The 15,081-nt window shown below is 53.0% G+C and overlaps 2 protein-coding genes across 2 annotated transcripts; one reads left to right on the top strand and one right to left on the bottom strand.

The window, feature by feature from the left end:
- The first annotated feature begins 4,267 nt into the window (after nt 1-4,267).
- LOC114699463 (arginine vasopressin) lies at nt 4,268-6,564 on the top strand. Its single transcript, XM_028878533.2, is given in 4 exon segments — nt 4,268-4,684; nt 5,882-5,909; nt 5,912-6,082; nt 6,344-6,564. Coding segments are annotated over 4 exon segments (492 nt in total). The 5' UTR covers nt 4,268-4,564; the 3' UTR covers nt 6,517-6,564.
- A 3,492-nt stretch (nt 6,565-10,056) lies between these two features.
- On the bottom strand, nt 10,057-10,932 carry Oxt (oxytocin/neurophysin I prepropeptide). Its single transcript, XM_028878534.2, is given in 4 exon segments — nt 10,057-10,203; nt 10,289-10,459; nt 10,462-10,489; nt 10,726-10,932. Coding segments are annotated over 4 exon segments (375 nt in total). The 5' UTR covers nt 10,846-10,932; the 3' UTR covers nt 10,057-10,147.
- Nucleotides 10,933-15,081: the final 4,149 nt, after the last annotated feature.

The following is a 15,081-nucleotide window of genomic DNA, read 5'->3' as shown; positions in this document are numbered from 1 at the left end:
ATCTAGAACACCTCACGTGATTTTCTTAGACCTCAGTGAAACTGCATGGTGGCGCACGCCCATAGTCCCAGCACAGGGGGTGGTGGAGAAAAAGGCACAAGGCCAGATTCAGCTACAGAGCAAGTTCATGGCGAGACTAGGATACTGTCTCAAGTCTACAGTGAGGTCAGATGTGGGGTTGCCACATCCAGAAAGGAACCCTGAAAACGAGTTTGGCTTGCCCAAGGTCACACAGCAATGCCCTGCAGAGCTAAGGCTGGTCCCCAGGCCTCCCACCCTCCCTTCATTCTTTCTAGAACTGAAAAATCCACTGTTCGGGAAAACTCCCAGGAGAGGAATAAATACAAATGATGGTGTCCTCCATGACTTAGGGCTTTCATTCTAGAAGGAATGCAAACATACACACATGCGCACCCCACAGACAGGAGAGAGGTACAGGTGGAGGGGCAAGAGAGGGAGGGAGGGAGGAACTTCAGGGTAAAGGAGGTTTTACCCAGCTGTGCACCCCACCAACACAGACCCACGTTAGGACAGAAAAAAAGGAGTGAGGTGTGGACAGACAAGACTCATACTGCTCTTGCAAAGGACCAGTTTGCTCCCCAGCACCCATTTCTGGGCCTCACAACTGCCTGTAACTCCAGCTCCAAGAACTCTGATGCCCTCTTCTGTACTCTGGGAGCTCCTGTATTCATGTGGACATACATACAGACAGACAGACACTATTATATATATATATATATATATATATATATATATATATATATATATATAATTTTTTAAAGTGAGAGATGCTCTAGATGGGGCAATGTAACACGAATCTTAAAAGGTCTTATTAATAAAAACAAACCTGGAGCCAGGTATTGGGGTGAATACTGAAAGATCAAAGAAGCAGAACAAGCCAGCCAACCTCACCTCACCAATTCCTCAGCTGATCCTGTTTCTTCAGACTGGAAGCCTCTGAGATGGATCTCAACTAAACTGCCGCTTAAACTAAAAGCTTAACCAGGCTCTAGTTCCTGGTCCTCATGCCTTAAATACCTTTCTGCTTCCTGCCACCACTTCCTGGGATTAAAGGCGTATGTGCCACCATTTTCTGGCCTCTATGTCTATCTAGTGGCTGTTCTGTTCTCTGACCCCAGATGAGTTTATTAAAGTGCACAATATATTGGGGAACGCAATATCACCACAGGACAGTGGGTGTTAAGCTGTGGGAATGGTGATACCATTGCAGACTGGACCCCTGGAAGAAAACCAGGAGCTAAATCGGACTATGTTAAGTCATAACGGCAGATTCCAGGCCAATGGGACCTGTCATTGGGCGGTTCTAAAAACGCTCAGAATGAAGACATGATCTGGGACATCATTAGTTTGTAAAAAGTATAAAGATACCCTAGGAGGAAGAGAAAAGGAGGGACACAATACCAAGTCTTGGGATATTCCAGCGTGTAGAAGCCAACGTGAAGCCAGAAGAGGAGGCAGAGAGAGTGTGGTAGAGGACCCAAGAACCAGAATGAAACCAGATGAAGTGTGTTGTAAAAAAGGACAAAGTCTTCATCATGTGAAATTCTGCTGGGAGAGGCCATGTAAAATAAAGACACGATGGGCCCACCAAAAGGCAGCATACTTTACGATTATAATAATGTAGTTTCAGTAGGCTGGTTTGGGCAGAAATCTTGAGTGGCGGGAGTTTCAGGGTCAATGTTGACTTTTGAGTAAGAGTGACAGATAACAGGACAGACTGATGGCTCACTATCTTTAATGGCACCACTCCCAAGGCAGAGGTAGGCTGTGAGTTTGAGGCTAGCCTGGTCTACTTAGAGATTTCCAGTCCAGCCAGAGCTACAGAATGAGAGACCCTGTCTCAAAAAAAAAAAAAAGTTATTTGAGAAAAATAAGCTATGAGGAAATACAGAAGGTGTGGGGTATCTTGGGAGTCCATGCAGCATGTGGGGTGGGGGTATCTGAGATGAAAAGAGCCAGCACACTCCTGGGACCGTTCCTAGCCAGCAGAAATGCCGAGAAGGTGGAGATTAGGCCTGATGCACCTCTGACATCCATGCTGGGGGACAGAGCATGGCGTCTTCACAGGGGCCTTAGAATGACAGCCCTGGTGGACATGGCTGGTGAAGGACTCTGGGCCTTCCCAGCCTGGTCCCAGGACTCGTGTCTTTCAATCAGGCCCCATCAGCTTCCACATGATAATTTGGAACCAAAGTACAGAGAGGGTAAATTAGGGACAAGGCCACACAACAGGCCTGAACCAGGCTTCTGCCCCACTCCCCCCCCCCAGCAGCAACCCGCCTCACAAATGACCAGGATAGCCATCTCCCCCAAAGCTCATTCTCATCCGTAAGTGGGAGAAGAAGGTTTCTTCTGGCCAAGGAAGCTATTCTCTCTGGAAAACAACCTCTTCTCTCTTAATGAGGACATTAATAATACAATCCTGCTGTCAACTAACATCACCATGACGCAAGCACTTCCCTTAAGTTTCACGTTAAGTGATTCAGCGCTCAGAGCCCCACGCAGTGGTTACCCGGCTTCACTACTTTATTCTGGAACTGAGTGGGGAGTCAGACATCCGGTGACCTGCCCCAGTCAGGAAGCTTCAAGACACAGAAGTCAACGTACTTGGCTTCCTCTCTATCGGCTGCCTCTTACAGAGGCCTCGAGAGCCGACAGTCATTCCTGAAAAGGTCTGGCCTCCGAGCCTGAGTATGGGAGGCCACCTTGGCTACCAAGCCCCACTGTACTTGGTGAGGTAGAGGCCAAATGGTTCTCTGGAGCTCCCTTGAAGCACACTGATATACTCAGGAGAGGTAGCAGAAGCCTTTGGGAGCTGGAAGGGTCCTGGCCTGGGCACAGTCCAGAAGGAATGGACTGACTAGTCTGGGCCAAAACCAGAGGGTTTTTCTGGTAGCCCAAAGAAAGGAGGCTGTGAAGGACCAAAGCTGAGTGTGGTGGTGCATGCTTATAATCCTGGCACTGGAGAGGTGGAGATAGAAAGATTAAGAGTTCAAAGCCTGCTTCTGCCACATAATAGGTTCAAGGCCAGCCTGGGCTACATTAGACTGCCTTAGAAAGAAAGAAATGACTTACAGCCTCAAGTCAGGAACTAATTCCGCTTCTTCAGACTGGACCTGTCTGGCTGTGGTTCCTCCCACTTCCTCCCACAAAACAATCTTCTTCCACTCCTGCCTTAGGCCTGAGACCGTAGCAGCCTAGGGGCATGGGTCTCTCTCCTCAAACTTTTCCTCTTTTTAGTACCCGGGATTTCACCCAGGACTACTCCTGAGCTCTATCCTCAGCCCTCTGCCTATCTATCTATCTATCTATCTATCTATCTATCTATCTATCTATCTATCTGTTTATTTGAGACAGGATCTAATTATGAAGTCCCAGGAGGCCAGGAACTCAGAGACCCGCCTGCCTCTGCCTCCCTAGTGCTGGGATTAAAGGTGTGCGCCACCACCGCCCGGTTCCTTCTTTTATTTTTTAATATTGAGACAGGGTCTCACTAAGTCACCTAGTCTGGCCTGGCACTTTTGGCCTTCCTATTTTAGCTTCCCAAGTAGCTCAGACCACAGGCCCATGTGCCAGATCTTCCACATGATCTTACTGAGTCTGGAGTTCTCATTCTCACAGTAGCTTCCCAATTCATGTCCTTAGTGGGAACCAGACAGGCACTATCCCCAAGACTCCATTTTCGCCGGGCGGCAGTGGCACAGGCCTTTAATCCCAGCACTCGGGAGGTAGAGGCAGGCGGATCTCTGCGAGGTCGAGGCCAGCCTGGTCTACAGAGCGAGTTCCAGGAAAGGCATAAAACTACACAGAGAAACTCTCGAAAAACCAAAAAGAAAAAACAAAAAAGACTCCATTTTCAGAATCTGAGTCCCCATACTTGGCTCTACAGGGGCATGCATGCAGGTTGAAACAACCTGGTCATCTTGAAGCCAGCCACATCCAGCACAGGACAGACCTTTGAATCTGTGTGTGCTGCCCTTGATGTCATAACTGTGGCTTTGGGCCAATGAGGCTGCAAATGGGAATTACCTTCCCAAAGTCCACCTGGTGTGTGTGATCCTCTCACTCACCCTACCCCGAAACTAACAAGCTTTTCCCACCCGTCCTGGTCCTGACCTGCTTCCATATGACAGCCCTTACTGGATGGGGCCCGCTGACCCCTATGACCTGTTGAGAGCAGCCAGGATGCTCAGATGTGATTTCCAGGTGATCCTTGCGCCGGCTCACCTCCCAGATCATACAGCACCACAGTAACTGTGGCAGTTGCTCCAGTCACACCGTGGCCAATGACAGCCTGCTGGCCTGCCCCCTCCTCCAACATGCTCTGCACAGACAGGCCCACGTGTGTCCCCAGACGCCTGAATCACTGCTGACAGCTTGGGACCTGTCGGCCGTGGGCTCCTGGGGAGCCACCGGGGAGGGGGTTAGCAGCCACGTTGTCGCCTCCTAGGGAACACCTGCAGACATAAATAGACAGCCCGCCAGGGCAGCAGAACAGAGCCAACAGAGCAGCTGCGCACAGTGCCCACCCGTGCCCGCCAGAATGCTCAACGCTACGCTGTCTGCTTGCTTCCTGAGCCTGCTGGCCTTCACCTCTGCCTGCTACTTCCAGAACTGCCCGAGAGGCGGCAAGAGGGCCATGTCTGACATGGAGCTGAGACAGGTACCACTGTGGTCCGTTTCGGGGCCCCTGGCTGTGCCCTAGGAATGGCTGATGGGCTAGGAGAGGGAGACAAATTGTCAGAGAAGTCAGACTTTAGGGGAGGTTCCTGGAAAGAGGCAATATAGCATAGTGGACGGACCGCTGAAATGGGGGAGAGGGGACCGAGTATCAGGGAAGCGGCATGAAGGACACTGTCCCCGTGCAGCGGGTATGCCAGAAATGAGAGATTTCCTTATAACCGGGCTTGGGACGGGAGCAGGCTGAGCTGGGTGCCCAGGCCTCTCTGCACACCTGGGGGAGGGAGGTGGGGTGTCAGCTCATCAGGACGGGCTAGATTATACAAAGATCTGTTCTAGCCTGAATCTAAGGCCCTCCCCACCCAGCTCAGCCTCTCAAAGCTCCTGTTTTGACGGCCATTGCCCTGTGCATGCCTGAGTGGCGCATGTCCCATACTTAACCCCGGCTTCTTGCCCAAATCTCTTGTCTGCATGTTCAGCTGTGAGTCTCGCCCTTCTGGCAGAGCTCAGGGCAATTCAGCAGCACCAGGCTCGGTTTTGTCCAGGCCACAATTTGAGTTATCGCACAGGCTGGAGCAGTCAGGTCGACAGCTCCCACAGTCCACCTTCTGTTTGCAGAGCTCCTTTGGAGGCTTGAGGCACCAGGTGCCCGGCACGCATCACCCTAATTTGGTCCCTGCCGCCTACCTAATAGCGTAAATGAGGTGGCCAGGAGGTTAAGGCCCAGGTGAGGCCCACCGGCTTGGGCCAGGGGTAGGAGAAAGGCCGAAAATGAGAGAAAGGGCGTGAACCCTCTACAAGAAGCCGAGTGCTCTGTGGGGGGTGATGGAGGAAGAGGGGCTTGGGATGTGTAGGAGAGCCATCTGAATGTCAGAGAAGTAAGCCTCCGAGAGATTGCTGCACACCAGTGACACCTCAGAGCTGAGCTCGGTCCCCAAGTGCTGCAGCCCCGGGGAGACTCCGCCCAGGCAGGTGAGGGTTTTGAGAGCGCCTAGTGAGAACCGACCCTCCTGATGACCTAGCGGTTCAGATTTCCACTCCTGCCCTCGACTGCTCTTTCTCGGGCTGGAGAGCGCCGGGGCACCTGCAGCGCTAGGCTGGGACAGCAGCGGGGAGGGGGGCTGGGTTCCCACCGCCACTCTTATCCTCGCTCCCGGTCCACCCGCGTCCTTCCCCGCAGTGCCTCCCCTGCGGCCCCGGCGGCAAAGGCGCTGCTTCGGGCCGAACATCTGCTGCGCCGACGAGCTGGGCTGCTACGTGGGCACCGCCGAGGCGCTGCGCTGCCAGGAGGAGAACTACCTGCCCTCGCCCTGCCAGTCGGGCCAGAAGCCGTGCGGGAGCGGGGGCCGCTGCGCCGCCGCGGGCGTCTGCTGCAGCGACGGTGCGCACGGGGCCGGGCGGGGTGCGGGCGGGGCTGCGGGGTGGGAGGGTGGAGGCGGGTGTTAAGCGGGGGTGGGTGGGAGTGAGGGCGTGAGGTGGGGGCAGGGACACCGGGTTGGAGGGTGAGAAGGGGGGCGAGGGTTGGCACGGGGCGCGGGGGCGGCCGGGGCGGGGCGGTCAGGGTGGGAGGGCAGCGTTGGGACCGCACCCCCGGAGCTGCGCCCACCCCAGGGCGTCTGCGCTCACAGATCCTTTCCCTCAGAGAGCTGCGTGACCGAGCCCGAGTGTCGCGAGGGTTTTCTGCGGCTCACCCGCGCCCGCGAGCCGAGCAACGGCACACAGCTGGACGGGCCCGCCCGGGCGCTGCTGCTCCGGCTGGTGCAGCTGGCTGGGTCGCGGGAGGCCGGGGATTCTGCCAAGCCCCGGGGCTACTGAGCCGTCGCCCCCACGCCTCGCCCCTACAGCATGGAAAATAAACTTTAAAAAATGCACCCTGGTGTCTGTCTCTATCTCTGGGGTGGCGAGGGCAGGGGAGGGGAAGCTTGGAGTGAGAACTTTCTACTCTGCACGGCTAATCCCTGCACCCGAGGTCGCGGATAGTCCACGCCTCCATGCCCAGAAAGGGCAGGACCTGTAAGACTTACAAGCGAAGCGTTCTAGAGCTCCTGATAACCCACATCACACTCAGGACAAAGGCAGCCCCAAGCTCAGAAGAAGGGCAAGGCCTGAGGCCCGGGGAGGCTCTGAAGAAGGTGGTTTAGCGATTCTCTGGCTAAGACCGAAATAAAAGCAGAGAGCTAGGACACTGGTGGATAAGGGAGAGACAAATCAGCGAGCGTGACAGAGAAGTAAGGGGACGAGCCAGGGGGACCATCTCAGGCCCAGTTTCATCCCAGACTAAGATACAAACAACTTGAGCGACCTCTCCTGGTTTCCAGTGCAGAGTCACTTTTGCCCAAGAGGTGCTTGGGTGGGAGAAAGAGCAGAGACTTAACCCAGACCTAAATGAGACACAGTGCCACCTGCTGTCTCGATCATCGGGACCCAGCCACCGAGAGGCAGACCCCCTGAGAGCCCAGCGGCAAGACCCCCACGGCACATATTCAGACCGCTAAACCTGCTCTCAGGGATACGCCAGACAGGCTGCGGCTGTGGCTCATTAGCAGAATGCTTCCCTAGCCTGGATTTGGTCCCCAGCACCACCGAGGAAGGAGGAGGAGGGGAAGACCAGAAGATAACAACTTCTGGGGGCGTTTCCATGACTCTTGACCTCAACCACAGCTACAGACCCAGACAAGCACACAAGTCCAGCACCAAGGCACACACACAGTAGCTCCCGGACATAAGCGCGTTTTCCCTTTAGTACATCCGATTCTGGAGCAAAGTTGGCACCAGCACTTGGCCTCTGTCCCTCCTCTCCCCGCTTCTCCTCATTAGCTTTTCTTTCATTCCTAAAATTTCAGGTTTATTTACGTGTACGCGTGTTCTTCCGTCGTGTATGTCTGTGCACTACAGGTGTGCTCAGATCAGCTCCTGAGCTGTCTGGTGCCTGCAGAGGTCAGACGAAGGCATCGGGTTCATGAGGGCTGGAATTACAGACGGCTGTGAACTACCGTGGGGATGCTGAGAACTGAATCCCAGTCCTCTCGACCGCCCTGAGCCCCCAGCTTCAGCCCTCAGCACTGGTCCTTCCCCCAAGCCTGCCAGTGTCTTGGCCTTCTGGCTGCTCTCCCAAGCCTTTCATCCTTTTCTGGTCTCTTCTGCTCCCCCCCCACACACTCCTGTTAGCTTCCTACCCTTCTCTCTGCCTCATCTGTCTTGGGCATCCTCTTCATATGCAGGTATAGGGGCCACAAGATGCTGCATCTCCTTTGGGATGCTCTGCAGGCTCTGAGGTCAGGGGCAACTGTGGAAGTCAGAGGTTAGTCTGAGTGACCTGACTGGGTGGCTGGGCATGGTCAGTCCTGGACAGAGTCAAGGTGCCTTTTGCTTCTCATATCAGCATCTTTTTTTTTTTTTTTAAAGATTTATTCATTTATTATGTATACAGTGTTCTGTAGGCTTGTATGCCTGTGTGCCAGAAGAGAGCATCATATCTCATTACGGATGGTTGTGAGCCACCATGTGGTTGCTGGGATTGAACTCAGGACCTCTGGAAGAGCAGCCAGTGCTCCTAAAGGCTGAGCCATCTCTCCAGCACCCATCCCAGCATTTTTAAGTCTATCTGCATGCCTTGGTTTAACCAGGGTACAGCGGCCAGGTGGACTTCTACCCCGGCCTTCTTCCCATGTGGCCTCTCAGGGTCTGACCTCCATGAGGACAGGACCAAGGAAAGACCAGATGGAAAGGCCAGCGGAGGAGGTGGGTGTGGCTGTGACTTGGCTGCACTTGATTTGATTCCTGGTGTACGAGCAGCTTCAGGATGAGGTTGAGACCCGTCATTCTGCTCCTCTGCCCAGGTGGAGAATAGTAACCCCTCTTTCCCCCATCTGCTTCCTAGAAGAATCATTCTCCTATTCCACAAGGAGAGGAATTACTTTTGCCCACTGACTTTCTATTCTCTCCCTTCCAGGGAGGACCTTACCCAGCTACAGAGCCACTGAAAGGCAGGCACTCCTAGAATTCACAGTAAGCACGTACCTCCCCTGATCAGCCTCCAAAATCAAGTGGGCTTATATGAGCAGATGCCTAGAGTTCTGACTTCCGCATGCGTGCTGTGGCTTGTGCGCACCATCCCCCACCCACATCCACACAATAACGAAATAATGAAATATAATTAAGAAAAATTCAGGCTGGAGAGATGACTCAGGAGTTAGAAGAGCACATTGTTTTTGCAGAGAACCTCAGTTCTGTTCCCAGTGCCCACCTAGGATGACTCACAATCACCTGTGACTCCAGGCTTAGTGGTAGTGACGCCCTCTTCCCGTCTCCATGAGCATTGTGCTCGTGTGCACATATTCTCACAGAGACACGTACACAGAAATAGAAATTTAACAGAATAAAAGTCTTAAGATAGACAGTCTTCGAAACCCAGCCCCAGAAAAAATGAACAGCCACACCAAAAACAAAACAAGAAACAACAAATCAATCTTGAAGTTTCTTTCATGTATCTTTTTGGCTCCACCCTGTCTGTGAGTTCCACATGTGGTGATGGGGGTCATTTGTGTTCTTTTTGCTGGGTGTGAGACCCACAGGGAGTGTTTGTTTGTATGTTTATTTACTTGTTGTCATGGCATGGAGCCCAGGGCCTTGCCCTCCCCCACGGATCTCCACCCAAGCCTTCCCTTTTTATTCTAACAATGAATCACGTGCCCCTGTGTGGGAGTGGAGTAGGGTCATGCGCCTTCTGCCATCATTGCTGAGAACCCCGGCAGCTGAGCGAGGCGTGTTTTGTGGCACGGGGAGTGGATTTGATCCAGCAATGGATGAGCAGTATAGATTGCGGGTTCCACTCTTTGCCTGTGGGCTCTATGTTTTGTGGCCCTCTGTGCCCACGGGCTCTTAAGATTCCATGCTGCCCCAGGGAATGCTGGTCTGCAGAGGCGGAAACGGGGCCCTGAGCTCAGGCCCCGCACTGAGGACAGCTGGTTCTTGATCTTTCCAGGGGTGGCCTCCTTGAGGCCCGTGTATAGAAACCTTATGGCTCTGTAACTACCCTCCCCGGCCAAGACCCTTCTTTCTAGGCCAGGCTTGCCCCCTCAACCTGAGGGTGTGGCTGAAGTCTCCTCTCAGATCAGCAAGCGACCGGATGAGTTCCCCTGCCCAGGCCTTGTCTTTTCCCACAGATGTCCACCGTTGCTGTTTGGACTTTCAAATGCTGCTCTAAGTCTGTCTGCCACAGGCCCACTCCAGTAGGGTGGGTGGTGACAGCCATAGAGGACCCCTCTGTCCCCTGAGCGTCTGCTGGGCTCTAATTGCCCTGAATTGCCAGGGCCCGTAATCCCTCCCGTTTCTGACAATTAGACACCAGTCAAGTTTGAGGAGGAAATCTGCTTTATTTGTCATTTCTTTCTGGCGGTGGTCTTGGGGAGTGAAGGGTGAGCTCTAAAGGTATCCCCGAGAGGGCTCAGTGCTCGGAGAAGGCAGACTCAGGGTCGCAGGCGGGGTCCGTGCGGCAGCCATCTGCAAGAAAAATGGGTCAGTGGCTGGAGCAGCAAACCCGAAAGTCCCCTGCCGGGCGGTGCCGCCGGCCCCCCACCCTGCTCACCCGGGCTGCAGCAGACGCCCGCGGCGGCGCAGCGGCCCCCGCTCCCGCACGGCTTCTGGCCCGACTGGCAGGGCGAGGGCAGGTAGTTCTCCTCCTGGCAGCGCAGCGCCTCGGCGGTGCCCACGTAGCAGCCCAGCTCGTCGGCGCAGCAGATGTTCGGCCCGAAGCAGCGCCTTTGCCGCCGGGGCCGCAGGGGAGGCACTGCGGGGAAGCACACGGTGGGCGTAGTGCACGGTCCCGAATCGGGACTGTGGCGGGGCGAGGGACAGTGGGTGCTCGGGCGCTGTCTCCGCCTTCACGGCGTCGAGCGGGAGCCTAACCCTGCCCGACGCCCTGGCTTCCCACGCGAGGCTGGGGTAGGGCTGGCCAGAGTGCCGGGATGCTCTCTGCGGGTGGGAGTCTTCTCTGCTGGAACCGGACGGATGGGGGAGACTCACCTTGCGCATGTCCAGGTCCAGCACAGCCCTCTTGCCGCCCAGGGGACAGTTCTGGATGTAGCAGGCGGAGGTCAGAGCCAGCAGGCCAAGGAGGCAGCAAGCGAGACTGGAGCAGGCCATGGCGTTGGTGCTCTGAGTCCTCCGACCCACCAGAGGTGATGGTTGCTCCAGCCGGGTCCGACCTTTTTATGTCTGGGCACTGCCTTGGTGGAGCACTGTCTTAAGAGGGCGACTGCATGACTGGTCACAGCAGGTCACTGCGGGTCAGATCTATCCACACTGCTTAGAGGCAGGCCCTTCATTTGCAGGGTCTAGTTAGGGTCAAGGTCACCGCCTCAGCTAATGGCCTGGAGCTCCACGGGGAAGCAGCCTGGAAGGGGTGGCCTGAGTTACAAGAGGATAGAGAGAACTGGGTGGAGGTGGAGGTGCAGCCTGGCCTGGAGCTATTTTCACAGATGTCGGGTACCTCAGAATGGGGCAGGATAGGGAAAGTGGATGTGGGAGTGCTTAACAGGCCCTGAAACATGGATGAGGAAAAGATCACATCCTCCTTCAACTTCTGAATGCAGCTCAGCCCTTCTTCCAGCTAGACAGTAAGACAAAATACCAATAGAGGTCAAAACTAACACAAAACAAACAAAGCAAGATAAAAGAAGAAGAGAAATCAGCAATGAAACAAAAATGACGTTTGTGTTTTAAATTCTGTATTAAGAACTCTTTATGTAGACCAGGCTGGCCTTGAATTCACAGTGATCCACCCGACTCTGCCGCCCAGGGTCTGGGATTAAAGTTTTTCACCATCATGCTAGGTGCCCAGACTCCTGCTTGAGAAAACATTTGACATCAGCCGCTGGAGTGTGGCCAACAGGTGGCCTCAGCTGCAGAGAGCCACCTGGCCCGAGGTCATACCCTTCCCAGGTGGCCACACATAATGGTTGGTCCAGTTTGGTACAAACGCTGGGCACCTCTGGCTGCATTTCAGCTTTGAGCTGTAGGTCTGCTGAGGTCTGCATGGGAGGGGTGCCTCATGCAGCTCAGTAGCAGACTGCTTCCCTAGTGTGTGAGAGACCTTGGGTCCGGTACCCAGCACGCTAGCAGTAATACGTTTTGGGGACAGTTTTTGCATTGCATTTTTAATTTTCATTCTTATGTGTGTGCAGGTTTCCTTGGAGGCCAGAAGAAGATGTTGGATCCCCAGGAGCTGTAGTTAGAGGGGGTTGTGAATTGACCTATGTGGGGCCTGGGAACAAAATTCATCCTCTGCAAGAGCAGTGTGCACTCTTAACCACTGAGCCATCTCTTAAGCCCCTGTTTTTTGCATTTTTAATACAGTTTAAAATGAAAACATCATGGCAGGAAGGCGTGGAAGATTCAACCCCTTTATTTCATGGCTGATAAATAAAGATCTCCAGGAGGGACTAAAGACTCACTACCCCCTTCGAGGGCTTGCCTCAATGACCTGAAGATTATCTCTGGGCCCCTGTCTTAAATATCTTATCATCTTGGGGGCGGGGAGTTGGCTGAGTGGTTAAGAGTTGCCTTTGCAGAGGACCCAGGCTTGATTTCCAGCACCCACATGGCAGCTCACAGCACCTATAACTCCAATAGTGGAGCCAATGCCTTCCTCTGACCGCCAAGGGCACCAGGTTCACACATGGTGCATGACATACATGCAGGCGGAACATGCAGACATATGAAATAAAGTAAATAAATCTAAAAAAAATAATAAAGAAAGGAGAAGCATTGCCCAGACTCTTGTTTTTTGTTTGTTTGTTTTGAAATGAAGTCTCATTATATTGTCTTGATTGGCATGGGACTTGCTGTGTAGACTAGACTGGCCTTGAACTAATGGTGATCCACCTGCCTCTGCCTAACAAGTGCTGGGATTAAAGACATGTGCCACCAAGCTAGGTACCTAGACTCCTGTTTAAGAAACAGCTGCTGAAGTATGGACAACAATGGTCTCAGCTGCAAAGAGCCACCTGTCCCTGTCCCTTCTCAGGTGGCCACATGTAATGGTTGGTCCATTTTGCTACAAATGCTGGGCACCTCTAACTGCATTTCAGCTTTGGGCTGTTGGTCAGCTGAATTCTGCATGGCGGTTGTACTCATACATCCCTTCTCTTCCACAGAGGCGGGTCCCAGGCCCGTGTTCTAATCTCCATCTCAAGCTGCTTCCTTAGGAAGAGACCTGCAGCATCCAGGGTAAATGACAGCCAGTGTCCCAGAGACCAGCTCACGCCCCTAGGGAGAATGGAAAAGCCCCTGGGGTCTTTGTCTTCATGGTTAACCTCCTGCACAAGGGACTGCAGCCCGCAGGGCAAAGCATGTTCCAGAGCTCATCTGACCGAGTTACAGATCCTGAGTCACTGTGCAAGCTTTCAAACGCTGGGTTGGTGGTCAGGTTGACCTGTATTACAAATCAGCTCATTTCTTATCCGGATTAGCTTATTGGCATTCTTGGCATAGAAGGCCAAGAGCTTGACCCCCAAAATGGCCCCAGAGAGACCTCCCACATATTCTGGGCACAGTGATCTCATCTAAGGTAATCTATGCACATAAATTAGCATATAGTAATGTGCATATAATGCTCTCATAAGGCCAGCATGCCTTCATGTGCTCACCAACTTATCTGTGCTTGGGAACACCAGTAGACGGCAGACAGACTCCTTGGCCTCAGGCTGGGGCTGCAGCGAAGCAGGATACTTGTCTAGCATCTATGCAATGTTGTGTACATGAAGCCTTGGGTACAATGTCAGCTCCAGGAGAAAAGTCACTGTCCCCATGGTGTTCATATGTCAATGAAGGAGGCAAAATGTGAAATGAGAAGCATATTATATTGGGTTATTACTTTAGTTTGGAGCTGAGTGTATTCCAAGGATCCATGTGCTATACTGTAGGTCCTCAGGAAGGTGTATTGGGAGATGGCAAGACTTTTAAAATAGAGACCCAGTGGAAGGTCAATAGGTCATTGAGGGCATGCCCATGAAGGAGGTAGTGAGACCTTGGTCCCTCCTAGGTCCCTTTTTTGGTTTCCCAGCCATGAAATGAAGGAGTTCATTCCTCTGTGCGCTCCTACCATGATGTCCCTGGACCTGGAAGCAGCAGGCCAACAGATCCTGGACTAGAGCCTCTGAAACTGTGAGCTGAAATAAACTCTTTCTTCCAGGCATGATGGCAAATACCTGTAATCTCAGCATGCTGGGAATGTAGCAGAGGATCAGGAGTTCCAGACCAGTCTCAGCTAAAAGAGAGTTCAAAGCCAGGCAGAAGTTTATGAGATACTATCTCAAAACCTACCAAATTAAACCTTTTGTTTTTACAAGATAAAAATTGTCAGGGGTTTTTCTATAGCAATTAGAAGCCACCGTGGGAAACACAAGCAAGCATAACATACTCCAAAGGCAACGTGTGCTAGCAGGGGCTGGTGGCACCAGCATGCTGGGTGCCTAGACAAGGTCTATGTCTGGATCCCCTGTGTGAACGTGTACTGTCTGACATGGGCCTCAGACGTATGAGAATCTGGCAACCCCCACCCCCTGAGGGGGAGGCAGCAGAGACTGTGAATAGGGGGGATATGGAAAAGCCTTCCTCTGGTTTGAGTGCAAATGCTGACCGTGTGTTAGTGCTTACAAAGGACTCACCAGTGTGTGCTTTAGCCAATAGAAATCGCAGCCTCCTCCTGGATGTTTACAACCTGGGATTGCTGCCTACAGAGAAGGTACAGCCAGCCCCTCCCCCTGTGCTGTGCCGGTCCTGGGTTGCTGCATACAGTCCCCTGACCCCAGCCTTTCCCTGTGTCTGTCTGTCCTTCAGTCTCTCACCACCCTACTTGGGTTTCCAGAGCCAAGTCATGCAGGTGGTGGTAAATGCTACAGAAAGAGAGGTGGCTTCTGTTGACATTCCCCTTAGGGGGACCCATGAGTACTCAGAGGAGAGGAAAGAAGCTGTGTGTGAGAGGAAGACTCAGTGTTCTGCAGCTGTGAACAGCCTCTTAAAACAATATCTATTTACCATGTCAGTTATGGGGGCAAAAGCTGGGCAGGGCTTCTCTACTCATGGTCTTGAGCAGCAGCCAAGCTGTCAGCAGGTGTGAATTCCTTACCAGAGCTTGGTGATCTCGGGCACAATCATCACCCTGTGGCTACAAATCACATGACAGCGCATCTCTAAAATATTGTGCCACGAGATGGTGGTGTATGCCTTTAATCCTAGCACTCAGCAGGCAGATCTCCGTGGGTTCAAGACCAACCTGGTCTACAGAGCTAGTTCTAGAACAGCCAGGGCTACATAGTGAAACCCTCTTGAAGAAACAAACAATTTTTTTTTTTTAAAGAATTTATGTGTGTAAGCCAG

Source organism: Peromyscus leucopus, chromosome 4 (assembly GCF_004664715.2).
Source record: "Peromyscus leucopus breed LL Stock chromosome 4, UCI_PerLeu_2.1, whole genome shotgun sequence".
Taxonomy (NCBI): domain Eukaryota; kingdom Metazoa; phylum Chordata; class Mammalia; order Rodentia; family Cricetidae; genus Peromyscus; species Peromyscus leucopus.
The sequence above is the reverse complement of the archived record's forward strand: the minus strand, read 5'-3'. Positions and strand labels throughout refer to the sequence as shown.